Source organism: Cyprinus carpio, chromosome B25 (assembly GCF_018340385.1).
Source record: "Cyprinus carpio isolate SPL01 chromosome B25, ASM1834038v1, whole genome shotgun sequence".
Lineage (NCBI taxonomy): Eukaryota > Metazoa > Chordata > Actinopteri > Cypriniformes > Cyprinidae > Cyprinus > Cyprinus carpio.
The window spans coordinates 15,731,589-15,746,060 of record NC_056621.1 but is presented as its reverse complement, the minus strand read 5'-3'; the positions used below and the strand labels follow the sequence as shown (position 1 = coordinate 15,746,060).

Below are 14,472 nucleotides of genomic sequence, written 5' to 3'. Positions count from 1 at the left end.
TTATCTTGCAGCATTTGCACCCATTCCCTTTGGAGGGCTGTACCTGCCATTGGAGGTGCCTCCAAACCGCTGTCACTGTTCCCCGCTGGTGTTGGCCTACGACCAGGCCCACTTCTCTGCCCTGGTGTCCATGGAGCAGAGAGACCAGCAGAGAGAGCAAGGTAGACGCACAGCAGACTGAATCAAACAATAACATAACATGATGATACAGCCGGGCTTAAGTAACTATGTCTAACTGATAGAAAATCCAATGTAGACAGGAAATTGTATATATTTTATTTAAGAAAAGAACTCACCATTCACTGATGCGTCCAGGTCGCACACACTCACGATTGTACGTCTGATCTATAACGTCACTCGCGATCGTGAGTAAATTTGCTTTCATCTTTGCACTGTGATATGAAGAGTGTACAAAGTAACACATCTATAGCAATAGTGTGAAAGTGCATTGCTTTATAACGTGCTATCAATACCGGTATAATATGTGTCACATGACTAAACTTGTGTCATCGTTTTCAAAAGCCTTCGTTTTCACACCTCACACTACAATGCGAAAACAGTGTTTTCAAATCATCTTTTGGGTCATCTGAACAAGTAACAAGTCTGCCACGTTTGTTCTGACCAAATGAGGAAAAAAGCATTGCAATAAATTGCGCTACTAATGGTGATTTAATCTAAATTAGGTCATATCACATCAAACCACGCAAATTATTATTATTGTTATACTTTATTCTCAAATTATTAATGTTAACATCAGCATTGCGTGACTAAAAGTATAGTGTGTATTAGTGTAAATATTCAGTTCAATTTCTGTACAGTTTAATCTCTAATTGTCATTCCACTCAAATTTCATATCAAGAAATTATTTTAACCCAAAAAGCAAATTATGCTTTTATTTATTTTTTGTGTGCATTTTTTGTGTGTTCCATTTTACATGGAATTTATCTATAGCTTATCTATAGAGGAAATTGGTGGCTTATCAACCTTTTTATTAAATGTGTCATACTGGATATCACTTAATATTATATTATAACGAAGTGACAGATTTTTTTTTTTTTTTTTTTTTTTTTACATAATCTGATGTTGAAATTCCCAGGTAGTATTACTTCAGGTTCATTAATCACTCTTGAACTCCAAGTATTCCATGCATACTGAAAATTGGCATACTGTGCACATTTTGTATACACCATACTGTAGAATTATGGAAAGCATATTAGTATGCAATTCTGAATAAGTGTATAATGCCTGAAGTGTAATTATTTTGTTTGCTGGTTCATTCATTCCATTGAAATTTTTTATTTTTTTTGGCAAAGAATGGACTTGAATCCATCTACTGCTAAATGAATAATGCAGACCTGAAATCGAATAACCTTTGATCAATTATTAAAAGGACATTTTGTAGACTCCAGTCGATTAGAGATTGAGACAGAGAAAAAAAATAAGGAATTATATGTTTTAATATACTGTTTCAGACTCTCCCAGAGAGTTTGGCTCCCAGTTAAGGACATTATTAGCTGTCTGTCTGAATTACAACCTCCGTTCTAGACCATTATGGTCTATCTTGCGATCTTTACAGTAGAGTGTAATGTGCACTATAATGTGCCCCACCCCCTCAGAAGTCTGTCTGTTCATTGCAGTGGTGCCAGTTTGAGCGTGAGGTAAAACAACACACAACAGGCTGATGTTGTCTAGGGCTGAATGGGAATGCAGGCAGAGATCCACGCATGCTTATCTCTCTCTCTCTCTCTCTCTCTCTCTCTCTCTCTTCAACCCCCGTTTCACTGACACACTGAAGCTGTCAGTACAGTACAAGCTGTTCTCTTCACACACACACACACACACACACACACACACACACACACACACACACACACACTGCAGTTGTCTCACAGTAAAGGCATTTGCCAGGCACAAACACACACCAACTGCCAAGGATGAGCAAAACCTTGCCTGTGGCATGAGACCTTTGGACTCCATTCAAAATCAAATACATATTGTAAGGGACATTGTGGCTAGTTGTCACATGGGCTATATTTCTTTAGTTTTTTTTTTTTTTCCTGTTACTTTAAATTTTGCTTTTTTTTAAATTGTGTTTTATATTTCTTAAACCATTCAGAATACAAGCAAAAGTCATAAATAGGCTGTTTTTTGGCAGGTTCCATTATGACATTTTGCCTCATAGATTGTGAAAACATGCCCTGTAATAATGGTGAAAAACTTAAAGTAAAAAAAAAAAAAATTGTAGTCAAAACAGAAATGAACCAACCCTGAGAAATGTTCCTTAGAAAAAAGTAATAAGTTTGACAACTAGCCCCAGTCACATGTTAGTTTGACAATAAAAAACTCTCTAAAGAGCATATTGGATGCACCATATAAAATTGAATATAGACAGCATTGTCTGTAGTTTATGTAAATAACTGTATATAACATGTCTGGGTGAGATAGAGAACCATTGGTTGAGTGTCTATCCCGCTAGATGGCGCGCTGTCCTTCTGTTAACTGCAGGAAACCTCCTCGCATACCCTCACGTACTCACTGACCCCAAAAGCATGTGGTCGGTTTGAAGCAGTGGGTTGTTGACAGATTAGAGGCCTTCACTATAGTCATATTTCTCCAGGATATGAATGACTAGCTACTCGGAAAATAAAAGAAAAACACCTTGCACACTCCCGTCTGGAATACCTCCACCTTTCTGTGAAGTGTGTAATTTATCCACAGGAAACTGGGGGATTACCTTTTTTTAGAAATTTGTCATTATATTATATTATACTTTATTTTATATATTTATCTTATACTTTTAAACTAAACACATTTAGCTGACTAACCAAATAGTTTCATAAGACCTGAGCTAGTTTTGACAGGTCAGAAACTTTCCTTAAGAATGACCTAATAGCAAATTTATTTCTAAAAGTTATTTGGCATTTTGTATGGTGAAATTAAACAATCATCGTAAAGTATGAAAAATCACACGCAAGTTGTATACAGAAGGTCTCATCCTACAATACAAATTGACAACGTACTCTACACATACTATTTTTCTTTTCTTAAACAGAAAGAAAAATCATTAAAGGAAAATGACTAGATTGATCACAATTCATTTTTAAAAACGATCAGCAACTTTTAAAGTCCTATGTATTTAATGACCCAAAATCTAAAACTTTAAAAAATACAGATGTATTTTGGGAATCACTGCTTATGCTATGCAGTGAGGTGAAGGGACACTTGCCTTGGTTTCCTCTGAGCTGAATGAGGTCATCTGTTGCTGTGTGTCTGGAGACAGTTAGCGCCATGATGCCTCATATACACATTTACCACTCGTTTACACAAATGCACACATTCACACAATAAGGCATCTTCCTCTGACTCATTTCCCCTGATTCTATTCTTACCCACTTTCTTTCTCTCTCTCTCCATCCCTAAAGAACCGCTTGGCCTCTGCCATTTAGGGCAGATCAGTCCAAGCCAACCACTGCATGTGGTTTAGGCCCTAATCTGCTCCTCCCAAACCCCTACCTCCCTTCTCCCACTTCCCGACGGAGAGTCTGTGTCTGTGTGGCTGTCTTGGTGGGTGATACCTCCTCCCCCCCGGATCTTCCGCTCGGGTCTGCCAGGGAGTGCCCGTCTGCCCAGTGTGTGATCAGGTGCCAGCGGTTTCCCAAGAACACTGAGACTCTTGTGTGTGTGTGTTTGTGTGTGTGTGAGTTAGAGAGAGAGTTGTGTCAAAAGACCCGTGAAATTTTTCACTTGTGGCATTCAGTGTATGCTAGCTTTGAAGCTAACATCTATATATTAGTGTACTTCTAAATAAATAATTAGTTTTTAGCATATTTGCACACTGAAATTTTAGTCTTTCTCTTCTACAAAAGCAGAGCAAAAATATTGATGACTCATCCTGCACTTGTGGGTGGGTGAATTTTTTGTCCAATCAGATCCTTTAGAATGAAAAAGGCCCCACCGCTTAATACCACATTCTTCTGACTAGCAATAGAAAATAGCATCATTAACAGCTGTGACGTAAATGAAAGCTTTAAAACAAAAATAAATAAAAGGGACAAGCCTTTCGGTATGTCTAGTTCCAACTTCCTGTTTTTATAGGAAATGTGTCAACATTCAGAACGTCAGAAAGCTGACTGAATTTATGATGTCTTTACATGAGTAGCCAATTTAGGCTCTCTATACTCTTGTCATTCTTAAAATTTAAAAATGGATATTCAGACACTAATTCACACATGCACACAGCTGTTTTCAAAATCATCGCATCTCTATAATCTTTTGTAGTTAACAGCAATGCCACCTCAGTAAATTATTAAAACATGAAAGATGTAAATGGCATCTCTCATTCACAGTCTTCCAGCTCATTGGTTCTACACATTGGATTGTGGGAAATAGTGCTTCAGCGAGTGTACATCGGTTGTACACTTGAAATCAGAGTGCATTGTGGGTATACAGTAATGAATAAATGTAGGGATTTATTTTTGTTTATTTATTTATTTATTTTTTTACTTATGTAGGGAATGAAGTCATTCACTCTGAATTAAGACAGCACTACAAAATGGTCAACACGTGATATAGTGCACTACATAGGGGATAGGGAGCGGACACAGCTCTATTAAGCTTATTGTATTTGCTATAACTCTACAGCTTACAGAAACATTTTTCCATTTTTTGTAATTAAAATGTTGTTTAGTCACTTTATTAAGCTATTTTCATGAAATCATCAGTTGGTCGATATAAAAAACTTGCCCCTGTTCCTTAAGATTAGCCGTTAGCTAAAAGTATTTGTCAAGGAGAACAAAATGTGGTCAAAAATATTTCATCAACTTTTCTCTTTTTCCACTTGTCATCTTTTTTTAACCACAGGGTAATTGTTATATGTCCCTAATTTTAAACTCTTTTGGTGATTTAGGGCCCTTTTGAAGTTTTTTTTCCCCTAAGATTTTCCTGCGCGTGGCAGACATACTGAATGGTTTCCCTGTGACGTGCCATGCTAGTACTTCTTTAATGCACCTTCATTTTTCTGTGGTTACTCTTTATATAACACCAGTCAACCAAAAGGAAATGTGTGTTGATATTTTAAGACACGCCTGTCCAGCTTTACGAAGATCTTTATTTTCTTTAAATTCGGCAGGCAGCTTTTAAAATTTCATCTTGAAAGAATGAAAAACCTTCTTGTGTCATGACCAACTCACGCCAAGCTTAGGTTAAAAACATCCAGATTCCTCACATCGCGATCAGTTGTAAGCATCAGGAGGCCTACGGATATTTCCGTATACAGATTGCGTGTTTTATGTGGCTCTGGAAATTTTGTAGGCAATCACACTCCCACGCATATTTTGGAGATTCACGACAAAGCTTTGTTTAGGCTTGCGATTATTGTTTACGTGGGCTGTAAAATACACAACTGTGAACTCCTGAATTCATACCTCATCAAGCACAAGCACGGTTTGCGTGACTTACACAGACTAATTGTTTTCCTCAGTGGGCGCAACTGCAGTGATTGATATCACCCACCAGAGGGGGAGAGTCAAGAAAACCACAACGATCCCGGGAAATAATGCTTTGGGAGTCACTCTCAAAAGGATTATATCACACATGCTTCACATGACAGATATTCCCGCTCATTGCCTAACTTTCCTGAGGCGGTGCCATGTCGTGCAGCCAGACCCACTCGGCATACATCAACCTCCCCCTCGTGCCAACGGAATAAACTCTGCATGTAATGCGCTTGTAATGTAGCATGTCAGACTCCATGAGCAATGTTGTCTGTCAACAACTTCTGTTTGTATTATCACCGCAGCGCTCAGCGAAAGACCTTATTTGCAGTCTCATCATCTCATGATTACTCGTTCATTATCACTCGCTTGTTTATCCAGTCAAAGTATTTTGGTTATAACAACACACAGGCAATGTAGGGGTACTGAAAACCAACAGATACTTGAGGAATCAACGCCCCTTGTTCCTTCAGACAGAGTGACCTTGACGTCACGGTTTTGAACGTATGTGGTTGAGGCGGGTCAGTCAAGGACAGGTCTACACGACTGCCAGAATGGATACAAAATACATTCTGCTCCAGTCCCCCAGGGTAGAACTGGCAGTGGCGGTATATGTTTGGACCTGGAACCGGCCCAACGGTAAAAACAGTGCGAGCTGAAGCATGTGAGTGTGTATGCCGGACCAGAGAAGGGAGGACAGCTGCAGTGTAACAGTCGGGACACAACCCCACATAGCTCCAGTGTTCACCGTCTGACCCCGCTCTGGTGGGAAACTGTATCTGTGTGTGCAATGGGGAACACAATGGGGTACTTGTTGGTTAGGTCTATGTATGAGTGCATGCCCACGTGTACGATTTTGTGTGTTATTCTGAACAGTGTGTGCTCTGCTTTGGGAATTCCTCCTACATTTCTTTCAGTTTGGACTTTGGATGCTCTTTCTTGTCCTGGTGTGACTCCCCAAGAATTTGACCCACAAAATGCTGGAAGAAACCTCATAGCCTCAAACGTGCCAGAAGTTTGTGTTTCAATAACAGTGAAAAGAACGTCATGGTTGGGGTAAATGATTTTGGCAACTAAGATGTTTTTTTTGGATCGGTATCTTTTGTTGGTCTTGGAACAACATTCCTTTTAAAGAAACATAGTTGTATATGAGATTTGAGACTGCGAAGCAGATAATATATTCTTCTTTTAGTCAGTGTTATCTTGGCTTTATTTCCAAAAATGTTTCTTTAATTGGAAAATTCCTGTTGTAGAACTACACTACCCATAATCCTGAGGAGAGACTTTGATCCGCCAATCAGCAAGAAGCACATCATAACAGCTTAGCAGTGACTCCCACTCCCATGGAGTATACAGACTTGATCCATAGTCCCAGGCTGAGACCACCTTGTCCTGACGATTTTGCATGATTGTTTTGGTGCGATTGGCATGTTCATATATGCTTAAACCAATTGAACTAAGAAAGAAAATGTGCCAACAAAGTGAAAACAGCATTAGTACCAAGCCTAAATTTGTCTTTTGTAGCCATCTGTTTGATATGATTTGAAAGTGGTTACAACCTGGTTTTCAGTAAATGCGTTCTGCTTCTGAAGGTTACAGCTAAATCTTTCATTTTGCCTTTTTGATATTTTTTTTTTTCTTCTAATCAAAGAATCTAATTGCAATGTGATGATTCATTTTTGTGCTCTTTGGTTTGAATCACCAAACTCCATTGGAGGAATTGAATACAAAAAAGTGGCCATTGACAATTGTGTTCTTTTGTCATCCTTCACAAAACAGTATTGTGCTGATATTGTGATAATGTAATGATATGAGATTGCTATTCCATGGTGGATAATAATTCCTTTGTTTTTTGAGAAAACTTGCAGAAACTGAATAAAAGGTACATGTTCAAGACAAAATGCAATTGAAGTGAATAAAAGTTGAAATTCTTAGAGGGTAGACTGAGATTTTGGATTGTATGAATGTTCAGTAGACCAGCTGGACATTTTTGGCACTTCTTGTTGCCAGGATTGTGAATTAAAAGACGTGGGTGGGAGGCAAAGTCGTGTGTTGATTGAAAATTCAACAGGGAGGAAGTGTGCTTCAAGCATGCTCATGTCTTACTGTGGAAAATGGCTAGATGGTACACTTCTCTACAAATTAGGGTTGCATAATTAAAAAACAAAAAAGTGATTATTTTGACATTGTGATTTGAACTCCTATTTTTTAATAATAGGTTTAAAATTGTTCCTCAATCCATATACTGTATCTGGTGTAATCTCCTTTTTTGTGATTGTCATATTAGTAGATACAAGTATACAAGTAAGTCATATTAGTATACAAGTAAAATAACTTGCATCTTTTAAAAATGTGTATCATTAACATAAATCTTGAATGTAAATTTTGTGGTATATTAATCTAACACATCCATATCATGATTTTTTTTCTACTTTTTATCAGCCCTACTACAAACAGTTTCTTTCTCCTTGACCTTTTCTTTCACACACACATTTATTCATTACTGTGACTTGATGTCTCTCACTCCTACTCTGCATAGTGTCATTTAAATGAGTCATCGAAGAGCAGTATGTTCATCATTGGTACACCATGAGTTCTTCCCAGCAGTCCCCTGGCAAATGGCAGGCCGTTCATGAGGAGAGGAGACAGTTTGTTCTGTCAGTGTGTGCGTGTTTGTGAGTGTATGGTTGTGACAGAAGGGGTTGGAACGTCCTCTGTTCAAACATGCTGTATTTTCCAACAGTCACGAGAACTGAATCTCTCTCTTTATCTCTCTTCTTTCAACTCACTATCTTTTTCCCTTCCATTCTGTCTGGTGCATGTGGTTTAAAAAGACGAGTCAGGTACAAAGACAAATACAGTGATGGGAACAGGGGAAAAAGGGAAGAAGTTAGAATGGATGGAAGGCTGTGATATTTTCTTTTTAGGAAACAGTGCCACACCCAGTCCTGTTAACTTACGGTTAACATACCCCTTGATTAATGTTGAAATGTTTTTCCTGTCAAATGGGTGTTGGAATCATGGAAATCATGATTTTTGTTTCTCTTACATTTTTGCAGTTTTGTCATACCTTGTAGTGAAGGAATAACTGAAGATTCTTTGAAAGAAACAAACCACTGTAGCAGTTTTTTTTATTTTTTTTGTGGAAAAGTTCACCCTAAAAATGAAGATCTGACATCAAATTCCATAAATTTAGGCCACTATGCACTGATAAACTTCACCTGCTAAATCAGATATGACGGCTATTGCACAGATAAGTAATATCAAACATAATGACAGAACCTTAATTTTTGGGTGAACCATTACTTTAAAAGTAAAGTAGCTAAGCAGTGTTATCTAAACAAGTACACCTCTTCCCTAGTCCTAGTATCCAGTCAAAAACTAGGTCCACTTTTTGCTTCAATCTGTTTGGAAACTGGTTGCAACCTTGTTTTGAATGTTACATCAAAATCTTTAATCTCATCTTTTTGTCCCTCCCTTCCAGCCGTCATCCCACTGACCGACTCTGAGCACAAGCTGCTAGCGCTTCACTTCGCAGTGGACCCTGGGAGGGACTGGGAGTGGGGGAGGGATGACAATGACAATGCTAAGCTGGCAAAGTAAGACCCCTCTTTTTCATACTCACCCTCCATCCTCCATCCACCCCTACAGCAATCTTAGAGAAATTTAATAACTTATGAGCAGTTTCTAGCCTAAATGAGGGGTAATTAAGACAAAGGTCAATTGAGGCCAAATGAAGGCCTCTATCTATATGTTATCTCTACCATATGAGGGATTAAGTTGGACTAAATCTGTCCAGAAGTTCCCAGCACATGGCACTCGGCTCTTGATTGACATATCTTAAATACTCATTCAGGCATTAAAGCCTGTACATGTTCCAGACTTTTATCACTTGCATATTCTTGCATTTAGTCTTATGGTTAAGATGGTTTATACAGGATGTTTTCAAATCTGAGTAACTGCAGAGGTCAGCCAGTTAACGCATATAAATAAATTGCAGCAACACTGCCCCAGTCATGACTTACTGAAGGAAGAACAGAAACCAAAAGAAACATCTGTGCTGAAGTAACTGTAATCATATGGCCCCCAGTTCATTGGCTCCATAATGGACTGATAAATACAAACTGTCATTCCCTGGTGACTAGATTTATGCACTGATTGAGTTCCTAGTTGCATGCCTCAAATGGTTTGTAATATCTTCCATTCCCTCATTGGCACGTAAGAGATGACAAGAATATTCAATGCTTCAATTGAGCTGATAAACCTTTTGAGCTACAAATTAGGTTTTAGAAGAGATGTGTGACTATGTTCTCCTCTCTCTCTAGTCTTATTCTATCACTGGAAGCTAAATTAAACCTTCTGCACAACTACATGAATGTAACATGGATTCGAATTCCTTCCGAAACAAGGGTAAGTGGTCGTCCATTTATTGGTTGACAGGGGTTGCAAACCCTGCTCCTGAAGGCTACCTTCTACCAGACATAAGTTCCAACTCTGCTCCAACACACCTAGCTATGTTTTCAAGTAATCCTGACAACCTTAAATAACTGGTTCAGGTATAATTGATTTAAGGATGGTAGCCCTTCAGGAACATGGTTGTTTCCCCCTTTTCTAAAATTTTTAACAGCTGTACTTGCTGCCAAAGGTGACTACAGTTTTGAGTCCTAATGGCTGATCTATCTATTACAGGCTCCCTTGGCTCAGCCCGAGTCGCCCACTGCCTCTGCAGGTGAGGATGTACAGTCTCTGGCAGAATCCATGGACTCGGACCGGGAGTCTGTTTGCAGTAACTCCAACATCAATAACGGCAAGTCGAGTAAGGAGAAGGACAAGCAGCGAAAGGACAAAGACAAAACAAGGGCAGACTCAGTAGCCAACAAACTGGGCAGCTTCAGCAAGACTCTGGGTATCAAACTTAAGAAGAATATGGGTGGCCTTGGAGGACTTGTTCATGGCAAGATCAGCAAGTCCACTTCAACAAATGGTCGAACGGTAGAGAATGGAGAGCAGAAATCCAAGAAAAAGGACTCGAAAACACGAAAAGGGAGCAAAGAGGAGTCAGGCCAGTCGGCCAGCACATCCTCCTCAGAAAAGACAACCAGCCCCTCTCCAACAGACCATGCTTCTGGAAGCTCACCTGTTGAGAGACCACCAGGATCAGGCAAAAACTCGGGTGATCGGACACTGGACAACTGGAAGTATAGCACAGATGTCAAACTCAGCCTGAACATACTTCGGGCAGCCATGCAGGGCGAGCGCAAATTCATCTTCGCTGGATTACTGCTCACCAGCCACCGACACCAGTTCCATGAAGAGATGATCAGCTTCTACCTAAGCAGTGCCCAAGAACGATTCAATGCTGAGCAGGAACAGAAGAGAAAGGCTGAGGCAGAGAAGAAGCCTCAGACCAATGGGGTGGCACTAAAGAAACCTGAACAGGAGAGCGTTTTCCAAAGGGAGCGTTCAGATAGCTCTCCACCTGAGAGTTGCTCACCGGTGTTGCAACCTAGCCATAATATTTCCCAGGCTGTGAAGGTCCAAGAAAGGGGAAGCCCAAAGCTTGCTGCTTCCCCTATCCCAATACCCATCCCAGCTTCCATCCCAGGATCCTCCATGTCCCCTGTCCCTTTCTCCTCCCCTAGTAACGGTGCTAAGAGACCTGGACCAGTCCCTGTTTCAGCTCACTATAGCCATACGCCACCTATCCAGAGGCACAGTGTCATCCATCTGAGAGATGTCAATGTGCAGTCATCCAGCTACCAAGATGAGTCTTACAAGCCAATGGTCAGCACTCTGAAAACCTGTGCTACCTACCCCCAGCAAAACCGCTCACTGTCCTCTCAGAGCTACAGTCCAGCCCGCATGTCTGGTATCCGTACGATTAATGCCGTAGACACCCTGCCGTACAACATGCCTGGGGAACATAAGTCCCACACTTATACCAACGGCTTCAACACTGGCGACATCCGGGACTGTCTGGAGTTTGCAGATGAGGACCCAGCGCCCCATGCCTGGCTGGGGCAGGATAAAACCAAAGGGCAGAGTGGTGTTTGCCCAATGTACTGTTTTCAGCAGAAACGTTGCAGGAGGGAGAACTGCACCTTCTATGGCCGACCCGAGACAGAGAACTTTTGCTCATACTGTTATAGAGAGGAGCTGAAACACAGGGAACGAGAGGTGAAGGTGCACCGACCTGGATAGCCCTGCAAATGCACACACATATATAGCCACGCCCAATGTGTGTGAAAAAGAACAGCAACACCACCACCTTTTTGCACTTTGCAAGCGATACAAAGAACTGGCATAACATTTTCCTACTATAGTTAAGATCGGCCTTCTTGTATTCTTGTTACTTTACTCTCAATAGCGAACGAACACTGCTTTACAATGACAGGAAGTGCAACCAGAATCAGTTTACAGCTTTGGCCAGAGATTGTGTTATTGTTTGTCCTATGTCTGATTTAATTCAATCTTTTACTTGTTCTAGAGTAAAAGTTCTCTTCTGTGCATTTTGCTCAGTCTGTGTTGAAAAACTCCTTGTACCTGCAGAAAGAGATGTAAAAGCATATGTCAGTCTCTGATGGAGCTTCCCAAATCATGGAAGGGAAAACTCTGTTTAGAGGTCATTATAATGCAATACTTCACAGCATAGCTCTTTGGAATCTTAATATGAAATAACATTGATTTGCTGTGCATTGCAAATAATTACAAAGGGAGGGAGATGCACTGTTCAGCACTTGGATTTTTTTGAAAGCAATAAGTTTGGTAACAACTGTCACCCCTCCCCCTTTTATCTATGCATTCATGACGTCAGCCATATTCTACTTTTCCCAATATGATTCTATGGGATATAGATAAGATTATAATAGGTCTGCTGTACAGGGATTATTATGGTGGAAAATATTTAATATGTGGCATATCAGAGTGTGTTTTTGGATTGATCTTGTGGTGTATATATATATATATATATATATATATATATATATATACATATACGCTGCAGTATATTGTAAAATAATATACATATGAGGGTTTGCATTCCATCATGATATCGAATGAAACCTCACTATTGTGTGCTACTTGAACTTGACATCCGATACAGTAAGCATTTGACTTCCATTCATTGCTTTCTGTATTTGCAATATATAACAAAGTCATGCTAGTGAATGCTAAATTACAAGAACCACCTTATCTGAGGATATATGTGAAATGCAAACCCTTATATGCTTCAGCAGTGGACTAAATGTGGAAAGCTTATGAAACTGTGTATTTGTCAACTGTTTTATACCTTCTCTGATGGCACAGCTTGGCTACAAGCAATTGGCAACTGCTCATCAACATTCTGTAGCACTCATGCTAACACTGCCATGCTAGCCTCTCATGTGCCAAAACGGTCCTTCACCTCCATTTCATTTGTCCTCAGGAATATTAGTCTTAACCACACAATTGTGATTATAATATACATAGAAACATCTAAATCTATATATGAAAAATTGGATATTTAAAGGTACAAATCTACCTCTTGAAAGCGTTTTAGGTTTTTGACTCTCATAGATTACATAGCAGTGTAAAATATCTTAAATAGGTGCAATGTGGAATGTTAGTAGCTGAAATTTTTATGTGTACAATGAAAACGAAAATTCGGTGACAACAAATTCACACCCTATCAGATCAGAATATGTTTACACAGTGGTATTTAGTTTGGACAAAATCTCTAATTAATTTATTCTTTGTCAGATTGTATCATGAGTGGTTAGGACATATTCTCCAGACCAACTCTCTAAATGTAAAATCGGACATTTTATGGTACATGCCAAAATTGATCACAGCAGTGCAAAAACCATCCCATACAACAACATGCTAAGCTACTAACTGGCTAACAATCACACACGCTCGAAGCGCTAATTCTCATTGTGTGCTTAGAAAATCAGGATGTTACAAATAACTGCGCCAATCAAGTCAACTAGCATGACTAGTATGTTAGCCACTTTGTGTGCCTCTGCCAAGCAAAGGCCCAACCAAGTGCTTTTCTACTTCATGGACAAGATTACCATAAGAGCAGGGCTTGTTGTGTTTTGTTGTGTGGTGGTGTCCAGGTAACCAACACCGTGTCTTTGTAAGTGTTTAGTCTTTCCTGGCCAAGGATGTCCACTGCTTGGTTCTCTTCCCATGTTTATACACCTCCACAATCATGTGTGTCTTGCACTTCCCATCTTCCTGCTTCTCCTCTTCCTCCTTTATATTCGACAAGCTCATGGACTCTCACCGTCTTAGAATTGTAAAATATGATTTTGTATTAATTTGAGAGTTTTACACTACTTTAAATTATTAATTTGCACATTAGGTACCAATGTAAATAGCAGGAGAAAAAGAGACAAAATAAGATTAGTTTATTGTTAAATACCGTGTCTGTGTGGTTCTTTTAATTGTTTCTGCGGAAGAAAGGTGTGTGCCTGTGTGCCAGCATACTTGCGTGTCTGCATGTGTGTTTTTCCTCAACGTTCTGTAATTTGAGCAGCTCCCTCCGCTGCTGTTTCTGTCACAGTATACCACACCCACATTAGACTGGCTAACTTCTCATATGATTGAGTCCGCAAAACTGGAATAGAATCTAGTATAAAACTGCACATCTAGTGGTGTCCAGCTTTTATATCCCTGCAGTAGTTGCTGTCAGTCGTGGACCATGGCATTAGCATGAAACACAGCACCAAACAGCTGCCACACCAGTCACCTGTTTAACATCTGCCAGAAGAGTCTCGCCCTGACAATGAACTCTCATTGTTGCATGTTCACTTAAGGCGGACATTCTTCGCATACTATACACAAAAGATTTTAGAGGCCAGAGGCTTAAAATGCAAATCAGGTCACTTTAAAGAACAGGAGGTTAATAACTCTTATGATTTGGGTCACCCTTAAAATTTTAGTCATGCATATTTTAAGCCCCTCTCCTTTTGAGACTGCGAATCTTGAATTGCAAAAC

The 14,472-nt window shown here is 39.7% G+C and overlaps 1 protein-coding gene across 2 annotated transcripts in view; it reads left to right on the top strand.

The window, feature by feature from the left end:
• Nucleotides 1-13,893, top strand: part of LOC109046116 (OTU domain-containing protein 7A-like) — a 72,558-nt gene extending 58,665 nt beyond the window's left edge. For both annotated transcript variants that reach the window (XM_042753735.1, XM_042753736.1), the window contains exons 10-13: nt 12-161; nt 8,977-9,091; nt 9,818-9,902; nt 10,182-13,893. In XM_042753735.1, coding sequence (XP_042609669.1) covers nt 12-161; nt 8,977-9,091; nt 9,818-9,902; nt 10,182-11,693 — 1,862 coding nt within the window. In that variant the 3' untranslated portion in view covers nt 11,694-13,893. The remainder of the gene's footprint in view (nt 1-11; nt 162-8,976; nt 9,092-9,817; nt 9,903-10,181) is intronic.
• Nucleotides 13,894-14,472: the final 579 nt, after the last annotated feature.